The 17574-nt window shown below is 35.1% G+C and overlaps 2 protein-coding genes and 1 long non-coding RNA gene across 5 annotated transcripts in view; 2 read left to right on the forward strand and 1 right to left on the reverse strand.

Annotated features, from left to right (window-relative positions):
* Positions 1 to 1643: 1643 nt before the first annotated feature.
* On the forward strand, positions 1644 to 2986 carry LOC117117783. Its single transcript, XR_004446942.1, has 2 exons — positions 1644 to 1916; positions 2649 to 2986. It is a non-coding gene; the product is annotated as an uncharacterized LOC117117783 (long non-coding RNA).
* A 1-nt stretch (position 2987) lies between these two features.
* LOC117117782 (vacuolar protein sorting-associated protein VTA1 homolog) lies at positions 2988 to 8350 on the reverse strand. Of its 2 annotated transcripts, none has more exons than XM_033262221.1 (7): positions 8196 to 8350; positions 6231 to 6328; positions 5826 to 5962; positions 5461 to 5536; positions 4995 to 5100; positions 4264 to 4515; positions 2988 to 3633 (listed from the first exon to the last, which is right to left on the reverse strand). In XM_033262221.1, exons 1-7 carry the CDS (start codon positions 8335 to 8337, stop codon positions 3491 to 3493), a joined length of 954 nt encoding a protein of 317 aa, XP_033118112.1. In that variant the 5' UTR covers positions 8338 to 8350; the 3' UTR covers positions 2988 to 3490. The 2 variants fall into 2 exon arrangements, with proteins under 2 accessions (XP_033118112.1, XP_033118111.1); XM_033262220.1 differs by having other exon boundaries at positions 4264 to 4518.
* Positions 8351 to 9626: 1276 nt separating this feature from the next.
* The window catches only part of LOC117117784 (androglobin-like), a 77767-nt gene continuing 69819 nt past the window's right edge, over positions 9627 to 17574 (forward strand). The window contains exon 1 of one of the 2 annotated variants that reach the window (XM_033262236.1): positions 9627 to 9725. In XM_033262236.1, coding sequence (XP_033118127.1) covers positions 9649 to 9725 — 77 coding nt within the window. In that variant the 5' untranslated portion in view covers positions 9627 to 9648. Of the gene's footprint in view, positions 9726 to 13123; positions 13606 to 17574 lie in introns of those variants that run through there. The other variant, XM_033262233.1, reaches the window with a different exon arrangement.

Consider the following 17574-nt stretch of genomic DNA (forward strand, 5'->3'; position numbering starts at 1 on the left):
ACCACTTTGTTCATATCAGAAGCTCCTGGAATGGGGCTGTGTTGATGCTGTGCTGGAGATAAGGCCATCATGTATGAAGGTTTGCACAAGAGGTAGCTCATTAATGTAAAGATGTTTCTTGTACTGGAAATAACTCATCATGTAGCTATGCAGCTCTTGTGCTGTAGATAGCTCACCGTTTATGAAGGTGTGCACCTCTTGTTCTTGAGATAATTTTATCAATCATGATGGTGGGCTTGTTTTGTATTAGAGATGGTGATATAAATGTATCAAAATGTGTAGTGCTTGTGTTGGAGATAAGCCCATTATTCTTGAAGATAGCAGCTCTTGTACTAGGGATGGTGATAATTTATGAAGATATGTAGCTCTTATACTGGAGTCCTGCAATCATGAGTGCAGGCAGCTTTTGGGTTGGAGATAAGCCCATTATTCTTTGAAGATGGCAGCTCTTGTATTGGAAATGACCGATAATGTATGAAGAGCTCTTGTACTGGAGAGTCCTACAATCATGAATGTGGGCAGCTCTTGGGTTGGAGATAAGTCCATTATTCTTGAAGATGGCAGCTCTTGTACTGGAGAGTCCCACAATCATGAATGTGGGCAGCTCTTGGGTTGGAGATAAGTCCATTATTCTTGAAGATGGCAGCTCTTGTACTGGAAATGGCTGATAATGTATGAAGATATGTACCTCTTGTTTTTTACTAGGGAGTCCCACAATCATGAAGGTGGACAGGTCTTATACTGGAGAAATCTAGCTCTTTAGTCATGAAGCTGTTTAGCTCTTGCACTAGAGTTAGCATAAGTTAAGTATTCAGGAATGGCAATACCATATTACTGGTAGCTTTCAAACACCTTGAGTTTTTTTGTCTGTGTGTGATTTAATAAATTTGTGCAAATTTCTGCATGTATTTATCATTATTTATTGTAGATAAATGACATTTTCAGTAATAAGGTCTGATTTAAATGACAATGGTAAAGGAGATGCTTTCATATCAGCGAAACCATCACTTCACAATTAAATCACAGTGCATGCATAGAAAAGTTTTATTTATTATTTTTAGTATTACTTTTAGCAGGACTTTCTTTATACCTTGTTTCGTGAACAGGCCACTCGCCAATATTGATTATTTCAAATAAAAATAAAATTTAATTTTTGGCCAATTAGCACACCCACCACCACAAAAAATGGAAATTTCAAAAAAAAATAAGTTTTTGCTTTATTTTCATAACGCCCACAGCTGCCTTAAAATCTCCAAAATTACTTTATTTTGTACAGTGTATTGAGGGTGGTGGTCAAGAGTGGACGGGTCCACATATTTAATTCTCAGACCCGTAGACACAAATAAGATATGTATATATCTTCCTCATTATATGAATTTAAAGTATTTTACCATCCCATTACTACACTGTTCACATTCAACAGTAAATTTTATTTTTATTTTCTCCTCTATCTCAAAGTTTTTGGCAAACCGCTTGCTAAATTAGACGACTAAATTGTATTTTTTCTGCCCTCCTCTGAAGATCTTTAAAAAAATGTTTGCGTTAGAAGGTATAAAAAAAAGTTTCGCCTAACTGGCAAAAAAGGGTGCTAAGCGGGGGGGGGGGGGGGGGGCCGGGGATCTAGATGGGGTGGGGTGGTGTCTTGCACCCATACAGTTCATCCCTATCGATATGCCGTTGGTAGTACAGTACTGTGTTGATAACATTCACTATGCACTTGGTTCTCATTTAACCTCATTTTGTAACTTGCATTTTACATTTTATTTTTGCACTATCTATATGCAAGTCATATGAGGCTTGCCATTTTAAAACCAGCGTGCTGTCGCTAATTGTTAAACTGAGTACTTAGCATAAGAATGTACCAGTATTGTATACAGAGATGCCATACAACTTTGGCAGTAGTCAGTCAATTCAAGGTAATTCAACAGAAGGACGCACATCTCCGCACTCGAACATAGCGCGTGCGTACAGTCCTTTGATCTTTACTGTGGCATCGACAATCTGATATTAGTTGCGAGTACAGCCGTCAAATATTAGTCTATGCGTGCCATTCGTTTCATAGTGTTAGTTTTTATTTTATTAATTTTGGGTACTTCGCAATGCCTGTTACATCTGATTTTTTTTTACCGCGAGCTTGTTAAATGCTTCTATAAACTGCAATTTTATTTTGATTGACCAAGAAAATTGAAAAGTTATAGCAATTTAAAATTTACGAATTTTATAAAATTTCATGTTCTTATGTAACATTAATCTGTTATTTTGACAGTGTTGGCATAAGGTGCCGAAAACGAACATTTGAGTATATACAGAACATTTATTAATTTTTTCTGCGAAGTGAGTCTCATGAACGACAATTCACCACAATTTTGGTAAAATTAATGTTGAAATGAAGAATATAATTTCAGTCTAATGTTAGTGCAAAACATCATTAGGCCGTTGTAATCACCGCATGACGCGCGATTATCATGGCAACTAACACGCGCGAGTAAATCGTCACGTACGCTGACGGTTTATGGCCTGGTTGCTATGGTTTTTGTGACGTTCAGCGTGTAGGGACGCAGGTGCGCCTAGAATGTCGATGCCAGAGTTATAATCTTTGATGTCCCGAGATGTGCGTCCTTCTGTTGAATTGCCTTGGTCAATTCCAGTAAGTGACCCATCACTTTAAGCTGACAATTTGGAGAATAAGAATATCATATTAAAAAATCAATTTTCATTTTTTGGCCACAGATGCTGGTTTCTTCTATGGCAAGCCTCATATTGTCAATACACATTTTCGGTTGTGAGAGTTCCATGTGCACTAAAACATGTTTACTTATTACCAACATAAAGGTAAATACATTAAGTCTTAAGAATGTGTTTAACATGTGTCCCCAGCATTGAGGCTGGTTTTACATGACTCAGTCCAGTGATCTTTTTTGTTTGCCAGTACATTTTGCTGCTCTTGTTTTATGAAATAAAATAGATGAACATTTTCAATCAATAACTTGCTGTTTGTAAAATTTTATTTATGTTTATTGAAAGTGTACAGTATACCGTAGAAGCATCATTGTGTATTATTAGACCAATATTACTACTACATAGTACAGTACTGTATAACAATTCAATTCAATATACTGCATAGCATATAAATATAATTTTACACAAAAAAAAAGTACCTCTTTAGAGATCATGTTTTGCATCAAGGACTAGCGTTGTCCAACTGCACATTTTATTCTTCACATTGATAGTTTTCATTTTCAAGTACAGTATATGGAACATGATGTAGTAGATGAAGATATATTGCACCAGAATAGAGATTTTTGTGAAATTGAAAAATTGAAAAAACCTAGATACATCTAGTTAAATTATATGCTTCATAGAGGCCTAATATTAATAAAATATTCAAGAAATATTTCATACACTTTATTAACAATTTTCAAATGCTTAAAAAAAGAATATACTAATATTAACATCTAGTTTATCTGTACATCTGTATAGTACATTTTTTTTATTCTTTTCCCGTCCTTAATAATCGCAGAGCCTTTTCCAGATTTTCAATGGCTGTTGGAACATCTTCATATTGTAGGGCGCTTCCAGCGTACTTGCAGAACTTTTGAGCTTTAGAATAGTCAGAAACAGACAGCTGAACTCCTGCAAGAAAATGAAAAACTTTTGTATGCCCATATATGGTCATAAGGCCATATTTAGGCATGTCACATGTTTTTGTCAAATAAAATTTGGAAGTGTGGACAGAGCTTTAACAGGTGTGATACATCGTTGCAATAAGTTTAGGGGTAAGGGTCATCCAGGTCAAATAATAACCAAAATAGACATAAGCAATGTAACAAATAATTTGCCACACACTAAACAATGTCCACTCATTATTGTAGAGTATGTTATTATGTAGTATCAATTAATAATATATCATATGAAACATTATTTTTTATCAATTTTTTTTATTTGTTTAGGCACACAACACATGCACCAAGAATTATCAATATTGAATCCCTTTCACAGACAAACATACACACATAATGCTTTACACAAACTAAATCCTGAGAAAAAATCTTGCAACACTGACAGGAATTGAACCCAGGACCCCGGGACTGGAATGCAAGCATCTTAACCACCAAGCTATTCAACTCAACTATTCCTAAATCATCAGCTGCAATTGAATACATATTTATTCATAATTATAAATGTACAGTATATGTAAATGATACTTTGTGAAAAATTTAAATATAATTTTATGTAAAAAATGTATAAAAATATTACACTCACCACCACTAGATGGAGGTTGGGTTGAGGGACCAGGTATACCAGTTTGACCAACAGAATACTGTTCAGGTGTTGTGGGTGGAGCGTGGGCCCCTGGCGGCATGAGATTACTGGCAGAAGGAGGGTAACTGGTAGAGGGTGCTTGGGGAGGGTAGGATGGTCCTGGTTGCTGTGGTGGAGGATATGCTCCAGGAAGGGGAGCAACACCTCCTGATGGAGTGTTTGGAGGCTGAGAATACACAGGAGCGCCGCCTCCTTCTGAAAAATGAAAACAATGTTACTGACGGATATTTTCTAAATAAAATTAAACTTGGGAAAGTGTTACCCATTTCATTTGTATTAATTGATTCATTGGTTCTCAAAAATGTATAAAAGTAAAACATATACAGTATTCAGAGTTACGTTCTGAGTTGAAAGCAGTGAAGAGTCAATCAAGTCGCCAGGGGATCCGACAATGGTACAGACCAAGGGGCCACTTCAGGTAGGATTCTAGACAAAAAACCCATGGGATTCAAGGGAGACAGAATTCCCCCTGCCCTCCATTGCCAGGGGAGCTGGAAATCTTTATTTAATTGCTTAACCTTCAAGAAAATATTATTATTATTATGTTACATAAACAATTTCAAAATGGGCAAGCAATGGAAATACAAAGGAAAAAATGTATTATTCACAAGAAGAATCTACATCTGCTTTCTTACTGATAAACCGATTCCAATTCAAGTATCATACATTACCTTCACCCTCTTCATCCACTGGGCCTGCAATTGGTGTTACACCTTTCTTTAAGCAGTTGTTTATGTATGTTGCTTTCCACTTTGCATATTTTCTATTATTCGCCAGCTGAAAAAACATTGAAAAATGAAAACATCAAATTCATATTGTGTATAGTGTGCAAAATGTTTTTAAAAAAGGGGGATTTTAGCTTTATTAGATCAAGAATAATTGAATAATAAATTTTAAATATATCTGTTGCTGTAGCTGTAGTAAATAAAATATCAAGACTTGTTTAGTGTTCAGGTTTGAGCTGTTGAATGCAATTCTTTTGTTGATTTCTAAATGGCAGAGTGGCTTATTCTTTGTGACTTTTTCATATGAAAGTAAGGCTTCCGATTGGATAGAAGATAAATTTTTCCAACAATCAGTCCATCCATTGATAATGTACTCAAAACATCCACATCTCCTGGAATATAGTAAACTTACCTCTTCTGAAAGTTCACCGAACGTTTGCATGATGTCAAGTAACAAGCCGGCTTTGTAGAATGATTTGATTGTGCTTCTGAAAAATCAGAAACAAGTATATTTACAATACCGTAAACGGAAACATTTTATCTTAATAAAACCACTTACAGTACTTTGGTATATTTCAGCTTTAAACTTTCCTGATTTAATAAGAGAAACAAATTCAACCAATCGCAAGAAGAAACCTGCTAAAATTTTTAAAAGACTACCTCTTGACTCCCGCCACCCTTAAATCCGCCGATTTCAGTTGATAGTTACTATTGTTAATGTACTTATTCATTTATTTACTAGCTATTGTGTGTTGTAATCAAAATCAAACTGCTTACTTGGTAAATTTTGCAGCTCTGTCTTCATTATCTGCAAACAGGAATATTTTCAAGGCATAATTTTCCACATGGACGGACCCAACAACATCACTTGTAACTGCCTCATCATTACCTGCTTCCTGAAGTTTTGTCTTACACTGCAAAAAAATATCAAGCAGATAAAAAAACAAAAAATATATTAAAACAGTGCTCAGTATCACCTCAAACGGTGCAACAAAACAACATAAATGAAAAGAACTCTCAAAAAAAGAATGCTTAAGACAACTTTTTTATGTTATAAAACATGTCAGAGCAGAATAGATCAGTTAGCAGTAGAAGTAAGTGTGTTCGTCTTGGTGTGTTTCACACTGAAAAGATCCAAACCAACTTATATCTTGTATCTTAAAACAAAATCAAACACCATACCTTTTCTAAGACATCCATTAATCCAAACAAAAATGTCTTTCCTTCTGGTGTCCTCTGCTGTTTCAGCTTCATTGCTGTTTCCATTGCATATCGCCTAGCTAGTAACCAAACATATTAATTGATTAACAAATAATAACAGACAGTTTATTGTTTGCCGAAGGTACACACAATAAGTAAACAAAATGCATATTTATGTAAAATACTTCAGGCAGGGATTGTGGGTACAATTCACCAAACATGGTTTACATAAAAGGAAAATATAAACTAGTAATACAAAGTAGATAATATTTATATTTATTATTTAAAAGAAAAGAAATAAGAGTGGGCTGTATTTTTATGGTTTAGATGCTTCATTTCCAGTCTCAGGGTCCTGAGGTAAATTTATTGTTACTTATTATATTTACTAACACATACAATATTATAAAGTCTGTACATATTTGTTCTGAGGAAAAATAATCTCAATACATCTTGTTGCTATTGGCAAAGATGCATTGAATCTTGCATCACAATAAGAAATCTAATTGTAAATATTTTACTAAGTGAATAAGGTTGTGGAAATGGGCAGATGGATCGTCATTGCTTCTATCCAGGCGTAAACACTTCAAGGTTTTATTTCATAGACACATTAAATATACAAGTTTCAATTTATGATAAGGATTACCGATTCAATCTTTACAGCAACCACATCAGCATAGTAATATTTTTTTCAGGAAATTACCAATAGTGTTGTAAGTATAATATTTTTATTCTTAGTAAGAAGACAATCACAAAAAAAAATTGTTTTTACTGACTATATTACAAAAATTATTAAATTTTCTTGCAATTTACTGTAAGGTTCTAAATGATGTGGAACAGTATTAATTTTATGCGCATTTGTTAATTGGTTAGAAATATACTTTACAATATTATTGTTTAAAATTATTCTGATTAGGGACATAATACAACACTATAAAACATAATGAAGTTACACTTATGTTACATAATACATACTGCTAAAAACTTGCAAATAATATGTGTAAATAATAATAATTATTATTATTATTATTGTATTATAGTATATTAATGTGCTGCATGGAAAGTGAGCCTGATGTAAAACTCTTCTTCAACTAATTCACAACATCAGCAGCTTTTCTCGACCCAAGTAGTTCCGAAGATACCTAACAGTAGTGCTGCCAATGACAAAAGATTTATCATTTCAAACAACTACCGAAAAATTATAAATGAAATATGAAGTTATTTTTCCTGAAAATTTGGCTTTTAATTTGTATGGTACTCTAATTATGAATTAAGACATAGTCACGGAAGTATGTAGTTATGTATAGTCTAAATTTTATAATTATTTAATAGTTATTATAATAACTGATTTATATGTATAACATGTGTTCTTGTGAATCTTGTGATAGATGATGATGATACATCTTACAAGCAGGATAGCAGGTATGTGAGATAATTACACACAATGTTCCTCACAATTTTTTTGTTTTTCCATTATCAGAGTGCGGCCACATCCACACACTTGCACAAAATCATAGACGACTAGGCCTAGTCATAGAGAAAATTAAGATAGGGTACTCAGCTCAGTACGACAAGACTAAAAAATTGTAAAAATGTAATATGAAATTTACGGTAGGTTAATTATTAAACACGCATAGGCCTGGGATTATATAAAGACTGGTTTAAAGAATGAACAAGCACATGTTACGTGTTGCAGGTAACCCACATAACAGATTGTGGCACAGGAATGTTCCGTAGCTAGGCCTAGGCCTATACCCATCACCGCTTGGCGGGTTCCGAACAAATTACTTGCCCGAAGAAATTCCGTTGAGCTCCTTCACCGTGACAAGTTAAACAAACCTAGCCTAGGCCTAAGGACGCATATAAACAAGTTAGGCCTACTTATAACGAACTCATAGGCGTGTACAGGACGTCCATAAAATTATTTTTCTGCCAATATATCATACATACCATAATAGGCGACAATCGGGTCACGTGAGTCATGCTCTTTTGCAATTAGAATGTACGGTCTAACTTGTTTATAACAATCAGGAACAACAATGTCCAAGTCGCTCGCCATTTTGAGTGTACCAAGTATAGAAAGTGACGTCATTATGAGGCCTTAGCAATTACGAAAACGAGGGCCAGGGACTCCCTTCGGCCTTCAATGATCAATTTCTTTTGACACTGGACAGCATCCTCAATAAAGATTGTGGAATAAATAAAATTAATAAACTACTTTTAGTCCTAGGCCTACTATGCTACTGCAAATATTGCTGCTGTTGCTACTAGACTGGCCTACTCCACTCACTAACCGCGGCCCGGGCCCAGTGATGGCGCCAGGACCTGCCCGACGGAGGGGCTAAAGGCCCCGACGGGGTGGGGAGGGGGGTTAGTGGAGCGAATCAAGTCTCACTTGGATAGGGGCCACGGATATTTGACGAATTATGGCGAATTTGTATTACTTATTTTATAGGCATCGAGCTACTATAATATGACTTCATGTAGGCTGTATGTTTTCTAATGTCGAGGAACTCAGCTTCGAAAACCAAAACATTTTGAATAAAACAAGAAACAAAGAGTATGCAATGTAACCATCTAATTTATTTTCAAATCCTCATTCTTGAAAGTGAAATTCTACATTTTGGAAATTTTGCATTTGTCAACGCTGTCAAGGTTGAGGTTATTATTATTATTATTATTTATTATTATTATTATTATTATTATTATTATTATTATTATTATTATTATTATTATTATTATTATTATTATTATTATTATTATTATTATTATTATTATTATGAGTTATTAATTATAATAAGTTAACAAAAAAAGTTTAATGAAAGTAAATAATTTTTTTTATTTGTTTATTCCCCGACAAAATTTACTCGTCCTCCCTGACGGGGTTGGGGGACCTATGCTTCGCCGACGGGGGGGGGGTTATCCCCCAGTTTCCCTTAGGCGCCACCCCTGCCTGGGCCCATTTCAGTGGGATGGGGGAGAGAGGTCACAACAGCAATTAATGACGACCACGACGACGAACACGATGACGATGATGTAGCTTATGTTTACATTGAGTGCTGTTTCAACTCTGATCAATTCATCAAGATCAAGATAAGCAAGCAACGAATAACAAGCAACAAGTAGGCCTACACACAAGTAGGGCCTAGTTAGTGACTTGTTATAGATTACGTTTTTTTTTTTTTTGTTTTTTTTTTTGACAAAGTGCACGATTTCAACCATAAGTAAATTATTTTGACATATATTATTTGTGTACCATATGTATATTGAAGGTGTGGTTTAGATGCGTTGAAATTTAACTGATAACCAGGCACGAAGTCAGATATCGGTCATTTGCAGTGAAGTTATTATTTGAACATCAGTAATAATCAGTTATTGGTCAGACAAACACCACGACACGAAAATGGCCAACGAGATTCGTGACTTCAGGACACTAGTGGCTAAATTAAATAAGCCCACGTTGTCTTTACAATCAGTAGTGTAAGTTAAGCTTTTTTTTTTTATTAATGATTAAGAACGAACATAAAATTAAAGTTGTCAATTGTCAATACACATAAGCCCACCTAGGCCTATTTGTATACATTTGAGATTGTGTAACTGTCTTCAACAGGTTTAATAGTTTCTAACTTAGATCGTTGTTTTCTTTAAACCAACGCTGAAAAAAAGTAAGTGGAGCTTGGTGAAAGGATGTATGCCTAACAATTTCACAGTTTTGGGTTCAAGCACCCTAGGACAATTAAAATTTTTTTCACGGACCAAATGCCCCACTTCCTAGTTTCGTGAAAATTTAAGTAGAGAGCGCAACTTTTATATGTATTATTGAAAAGGGAATGCTACTTATTGAGACAGTGGTTAATCAATTCAAACGACAATCCTTCGCCAACTGCCCAAATGATTAAAACTATAATATCATTCAGTTACGCTAACGACCACGGTAAAAAGCTTAATCATTAGCGTAACACAATGCCATATTCTATTAGGCTACTATATGATTTCAAAGTGCAAATATTGAAGATGACAACCAGATAGTGAGGTAAGTACATTCACGATTGGTATACAACATAATCTATTTTCTCTATGGTAACGTTCAATTCTCTTTACTTTTATTCCTCTGAGTAATTTTGATATGTGAAAACACTTTTTTAATAATTTTTTTATGTATGATGCTAATATATTTATTTAAAACATGAGCCTCTCAATATGCACAATTCCGTTCCCATCGATTCAACTCAATGCGAATGATGAAAATTGGTGGGTACCGTAAGTATTGTTAATTTGTGGACCATAGTCTATAGTTCTTCCGTTTGGGTTCTCAGCTTTCTTGGAAATTGTCTTCTTTTGTTTTCTCGTTCTTATTTTGAACTTAGTCTTACAGCTAATATAGTATGCCTAAATTCAAAGTTAGCAATTTTTATGAATTTAGGTTTTTGTTTAGTTCAACATGCCCTCTATATTTACTAAACCAACGTCAACTACAAAATAACGACGCGTTACGTTCCTTCCATGAACTCTTTGAACTTAGAAAGTGAAATGATTTATTTTCTTGTTGATGTAACTGACCCCTATTGAAACTCATAAGGAGTTATGAATCGGTGTCTGGTAAAATTTGTACTTAGTAGAAAAGACTTTTTGCAACAGTTACTTGAGTATCTATTCTTCGGATATGCCATAGCTGTGTACACACTTGGAAGGATTACAAGCTAACATGTGAGGGTAAAATCCTAATCATAAAAGGCAACATCGAAGACATGATCGACTCTGTTAGTGCTCGTCCATCTCAACAAACAAGCTCTAATGGGCGTATGTATTATTGACTGAACAAAAAATAATAACGATCGGTCGTTCTTAACTATCACCTGGACCGCGTATCTTGAAGTAATAACCTGAGCCGTTCTTTGACTTCTTGTAACTGAAGTAGTATTTTGTCCAGTAGATTGGATGAAAATTAGTGCAGGTCAATTTAATTGTATTTCGAAGGAAGGGTATCAGTTTCAGATGAATGTGTCTAGTAGTATATTACGGTAACATCTTATTGAAACTTTTCCGGGTCTCAGTGATCTCCCTAACGAATTCTCAGCCGACATTTTAGCATCTGCGGCAGCGGCGGCTGTATATTTTGACGGAAATCGTTTTTGATCCAATTTATTCAATAAACGAGCCTTTGACAACAAACACCCGGCTTGATAGCGATGCAGCAACGGAAGTAATTTACGGACCATGATGAGAGGTAGTATGCCTATACATAAAATAATGTTTAATTCAAAGTTCCAAAGCATGAACTCCATTTAATAGCTTTCGATCGACAACGGATTCAACGTCATTAAGCCTTTTGCCAATTGCAATCACCGACAGAACGAATCGTAACATAGCATAGACCTCCAGACGGGAAAATAATGTTTATTTCCACTGTCACTGATGTTTTGTCAAGATGAGACCAGTAATGAGCGTTATAATGTACCGTACCTCTTGATAAAGTAGGCCTACTCAGTTATTTGTCGGTAAAAATGGCTTTGAATAAGTATACAAATTAAAGAAATCAACGAGAAACAAAACATTGGATTCGATCCATGGATCAGAGCAGGCAAGGCACGGGGAAGGGGAGCAGATTCGCTAAACTAATCAGGTAGGTAAAGTTTACTAGTCAGGTAGTGGTTTAATTTTAAGTTAGATTTAGGTGTATCGTTTTAACAGAAAATGCAGCGAAAAGGAAGGCTCTATCTACGTCATCCGAACAAATTAACGTCACATCAGACAAAACAGCACGTAAAAAGAAACAATAAACGAAAATTACTTTAGAATAAATACTGCAAATATGAAAAAAAGGAAATAAATACATTGGATATTATATATATAGGCCTATATATAAACATATATATATATATAATTACAAGACAGATAATTATTGAATTATTATTATTTATGTATAAAAACTAATATATACAATTAACATCAAAAATAGTAATATTAACGTTGGATATTATAATAAAAAGAGAAATTAGTAAATTATTATTGTTCATTTATATGACATCAAAATTGCAAATAATTTAATAAATCAGTAATTTAATCAAATGTAATTAAAAATTACATTTAAAATTACAACTTTACAATGAAAATGCATTAAAGGGATTACTTAAATACGCGTTTTTTATGACAAATGTGCATAATAAGCTTTTGCTATAAATAATAATTCATTTCTGGATTTTTGGTTCATTTCCATTGGTTATTAGAATATGATTACAAATAAAGCAGACATTAGGCCTCACATAACTAAATTTAAAAAATAAATAATATAAATCAAATGATTAATAAATAAGTGTTTAATCGCTACTATATTATAAAAGGGACGACTAAAGAGTATATAACAACTGATACGTAATTACTGATTTGACAAGAAATTCCGATTAGTACATTGAAGCCCTTAACGGTCCAGGGCCCCGGGCTTAGAGTTAGTGCGAGCTCATTCGTGCTATTCTACTGGAGAGGGGTAACATTGACTTGACTTAATAGCCTATACTTGGAAAGTTTATTTTGCCCTTTATCTGCTTTTCGAGCATTTTGAAATAGAATCGAATTACCTAAAAGCGAATTGAGTCTGTAAGTTACAAGAGAATCTGATCTCTTGTGACTTATAGACTCACGATCAGATCTGCGCGTACAGTGGATCCATCCATCCCCATTTCAAGATTCCATACCTCACTGATCTGCGGTTTTGATAATTCGAATTCCGATGTATCCACCGCCACAGTAGATAATAATTAGATTGAACTTTGTCATTTTGTCAAATACAAACAGTGTTAAAGTGTGAGCGTCCTGTAGATCTTACACAAATATAATATATAGGGCTACAAACCAATCCATCAATATGAGAGCCTCATGAAGACAACAGAATGCATCGTGATTGGCCATAGAAACATCACTATTGTTCGTAATCAGTTTTATGTATAATCAGGAAAAAATATATCTTATTCAAATCTTCTTATTTAAGTTGTTGAAAACAAACAACCGTTACGAACGAAATGAGGCCTTCTGACACAGAGAATGCAGGAATGCGCGCAGTCAAGCTTGTAAAGAAAAATAACCGAGTATCGCAAAAGAAATCCGTCGTCGAAAAACGCAAGCGCTCTGTGAGTATGAGTGAACGCGACCGTTCCGTCATAGTATCCGAGTGCTCACGGAGTGAACGCAGACGATCTCTGAGTGAAGGCGAACACTCTCAAAGTACGAGTGAACGCGATCGTTCTGTGGTTGTACCCAAACGCTCTCATTTGAGTGAACGCGAACACTCGGTGAGTGGACGTAATCGCCCTCGGAGTGCCGAATCGAGTATGTTGACGTTAATAATGACTGCAAAGAGATTCAGGTAGGCCTTGTATGTGTTTTTCAGTTTACAAACGGTGGCGGTTTTCCACAATTCTTTTGTCCAGAGTAAAAATTCCCTTTAAAAAAAGTTATTTTTTATATAAAATAGTAAATAATTATTCGAATTCACTTCGATTGAAATTTAATTTTCTTTTTATAGGACTTATTTGGAGAGAAAGTAGCCGTGTGTGTACTTTTCACTACTGTCATTAAACTATATATATACTGTCTCTTATACACATCTAGATGTGTATAAGAGACCTTTTAAATGTAGTTCATTTTCAGTTGCATGAAAAAGGTGTCTGGCAGACTCGAACCTGCACGTAGAGTACGATCAAGGCTTGCGTCGAACCGCTAGATCACTCCATAGGATATTGGCGCAAATTGATCTAACCCCATTATTATGTTCTCTCGTATAAGTGTTTATATAATTATATATTATGTATAATACCCCATCGAGAATAAAAAAATATGTAATTACGCTATAAATGATTCGTTGTCTACAAACAAATAATATAAATTGAATCGAAATAGGAACAATTTATAAACTTATAAGTCTACCAGAATATAATGTAAAAAATTAAATAGTCAAAAATGACATGGGCCTATTTGGTAATAGTGGAAATACAAGTGGATAGTGTAGTTAATGTCTTAGTACTGAAAACGCAAATCCCGTCTACCAATCCAAATTATTTTTGCTACATCATACTTTCTGATATATTGGTCAGTATTGAGTGTAAAGTCGTGTATTTTTAACGATAATTCGCTGTTTAAATAAATTGGCAGCCATATTATAGCAGGTTGGACTTTTGGATATATTTATCATCATTGAGTCGAAAGTCGCATCCTGTATTTAACGATACTGCCTCAATATCTTAATTTGAGATTTGAACGACTATTTCCTCACTGATTTAAGATTCTTGTCTTATTATTGATTTTCTGACATGGGATCAGTCGATGTTGGTTGACCTTTCATATAACAAAACAGCACTGATTTCCAGATGAGTTGTTAAACGATTATGAAATGTCTTTTTCATTGTGATTGCCACCTGCCTAAACTATGCGTTTATTTTTCTTTGAAATTTACACAAGACGTGGATAGTAAGGAGATTTAAAATTTATAGCTTGTTTTAGCTGTAGATTGACTTAGCCAACGTTTCTGGCACAACATGAACATAAAAATAATGTTACTTCCACTTACTGATAATTGTGTGATTGTTTAAGCCTAGAAAAAAGGTAGTATACATTTATATAGGATATTGGCGCAAGTCCACTGGACCTTCGGCTATAAGTACTCATCCAACTAAAGAATTGGGTGAGCAGGGCTAACCCCCCACACCGCTCAGCAAACTTAGGGCACCCGAACGACGAAACAGCAACACCCTGATTCAGTAATTATTACTATGTTTGTTTGAATAGGTCTTGTCGTAAGTATCATAGAAGTGTTCTATTTGTACGACTTATATTAGGGCAAGTACTTGTTGACATGGTACTAAACTTTATCGCATGTTTAAACCAATTGAAAGATTGTGCCTCCTGTATAATTTCATTCTAAAGGGGATAATATACTGTAACGTCAGTGCCGCCATTACTGACTTTTTGAGATTTACCCAGGAGCTTCAATACCATATCAATACAAATGAAACATTATATAATAACTTAGTTTTTGTTGGGGAGCTTATACACATGAAGAAGAAAAAAATCATAAGTGCTTTCTTTTTCATTTTGAATAGGCTTTTAGCTTTCAATTGAAAATTGGAATAAGAATATATATTTTTTTACTCAACAATCATACTTAAAATAATATTGTCATAATAATATTTGATTGATTGATTGAATATTAACTGCATACTACATTGCACGCTTTACTTTGGCTGGCAAACCTATTAAAACATTTAGCGTCTGTAAATCAAAGAATAGATTTTTCGATATTTTTTTCAACAACTCCTTTCATACCGGAATGGAATTGAATAGCTTAGTGGTTATTTATTTATTTATATTTATTATTTTAACCATATTTAATCGAGAGTGACCCGTTCAGCTTGCCTTCTAATCCCAGGTTCCTTGATCAATTCCCGTCATTGCAGGAATTTTCTCATAACCAAAAACAACTTTACTCCCACTTGCTGTTGGATGTGATGGTGCAGCTGTTTGGACTGACAGAGAATCTTTTTGAGATCATCTTCTAGGTGACTTTTGATTAATATAGTCCCGAGAAGCCAATCTCGAATTAAAGCCCCCGTCTTTAAGTTTGCAAAAGTAACCTCGAAAAGAAGCCCATCTGAAAGCTTCTTTTCAAGATAGCATGGCTTTTTTTTTCGAGATTGTACAGTACATTATACATACCGTACTGTACATTTAAGATAGTATAATACATACACCAAGTATCGAAATGCACGCCATCGTGTCGGGATTCAATATTTCGACATTAATTATGTCATCATCAGGAATCACGGGCCGAATTTGGTCCGCGTACATGATAAAGAAACAAAATAAATTAAAACAGCTTGGTTTATACAGTAGTTTAGGTGACTTAATGCTGGTAAATATACTCCATGATACAGATTGATGTTACAGTAACCCTATTTATTGTTTTATAGTAGTAATTCCCAAAATTTACAGCATTTATTTTGAAAAAAAACCCATTCTTTACTTCACAAAAGTAGCCTAGAAAAGAAGTCCATCCAAATCTCGCATTTCCACAGCTTCAATTCGAGGTTTTACGATACATTTTCGAATTCCTCAAGACATACGCTTCAATTCGAGGTTTTACGATACATTTTCGAATTCCTCAAGACATACATTTAATAATACCGCCCTCTCACATTTCTGAGGCTTAGTTAATAATTTCCTCCATGGTTTAGTTTAGATCACGCTGCAGATATAAAGCAATACGGTAGTCAAGTTGACACAAACGCAAAGAACACTGCGTAACGCGTCAGAGCTCAATGTGAACCACGCTTAACTTATAATGTTAGGCATTTGCGTTATTTCTGAAATGAGAACACATTTTGTGTGAATACAGTATAGGCCTATTGTGAAATGGTAGGAACATTCTTCGCATGAATTGACATTCTTTGGTTGATACATCCAATACAAGATACATAAATAAAATATACGAATTGTCTATTATGATTATATAGCAGGGGTGGCGCCAGGATTTGCCCGACGGGGTGGGGCCGAGGTCCCCGACGGGGAGGGGTGATGTCCTCGACGAGGGGAAAGATTTCCCCTCGAGAGCAAAGTGGGCGTGGTCGAGCGGCACTTAAAATGTTTCGAAAGAGGTCCAGGGGGAAAAGCCCCGAAAATTTTGACAATTTAGGGGTTTCAAAGGCTTATTTAATCGATTTTAGAGTCTACTAATAGGCTCTATGTGCAAAATACATATAAATTTTTTCTCCCCGACGAATTGTGGTTTTTCTCCCCGACGGGGGTGATGGAGGGGGAGGGGGAGTTCTCCCCGACGCCCCTTCCCCCGCTGGCGCCACCCCTGTTATATATGCCTATGTGGTTTTCAATAGACGGCCCACGGGCCGAATTTGGCCCGCGTAGCAAATTATTCTGGCGCGCCCGCGAGAAGAAATAAAATTATATAACAGTATATTTAAAGAAACTAAATTAATAACCAAATCCAGGAAACAATACTTCGGACACAGTTACACCTGCACAAAGAAAGGAAGTTCTATTACCAGTCACCGACAACATTAAACGTCCGGCGACCCTGCAAAACATTTTGGCGACTTCAACTTTGGTGGAGAACGACTTAATACCAAGGCCTAACAACACCAAAATAAATGGAAATTTAAATAGAATATCCAAGAATTATGGATTTCAGAAATCCATTAAATACGACCTCAATATGCTACTTTGTCAGAGCCTCTCGGCCTCTGGACCCAGCCGGGGCCCTAAATATCCTCAGCCTAAAGGTTCGCAAGCGCAGCCCCCACATTCGGAAATCTTACCTACGGGC

Source organism: Anneissia japonica, unplaced genomic scaffold, assembly GCF_011630105.1.
Source record: "Anneissia japonica isolate Jap-2015-1 unplaced genomic scaffold, ASM1163010v1 scaffold234_len1672027_cov178, whole genome shotgun sequence".
NCBI classification, from domain to species: Eukaryota; Metazoa; Echinodermata; class Crinoidea; order Comatulida; family Comatulidae; genus Anneissia; species Anneissia japonica.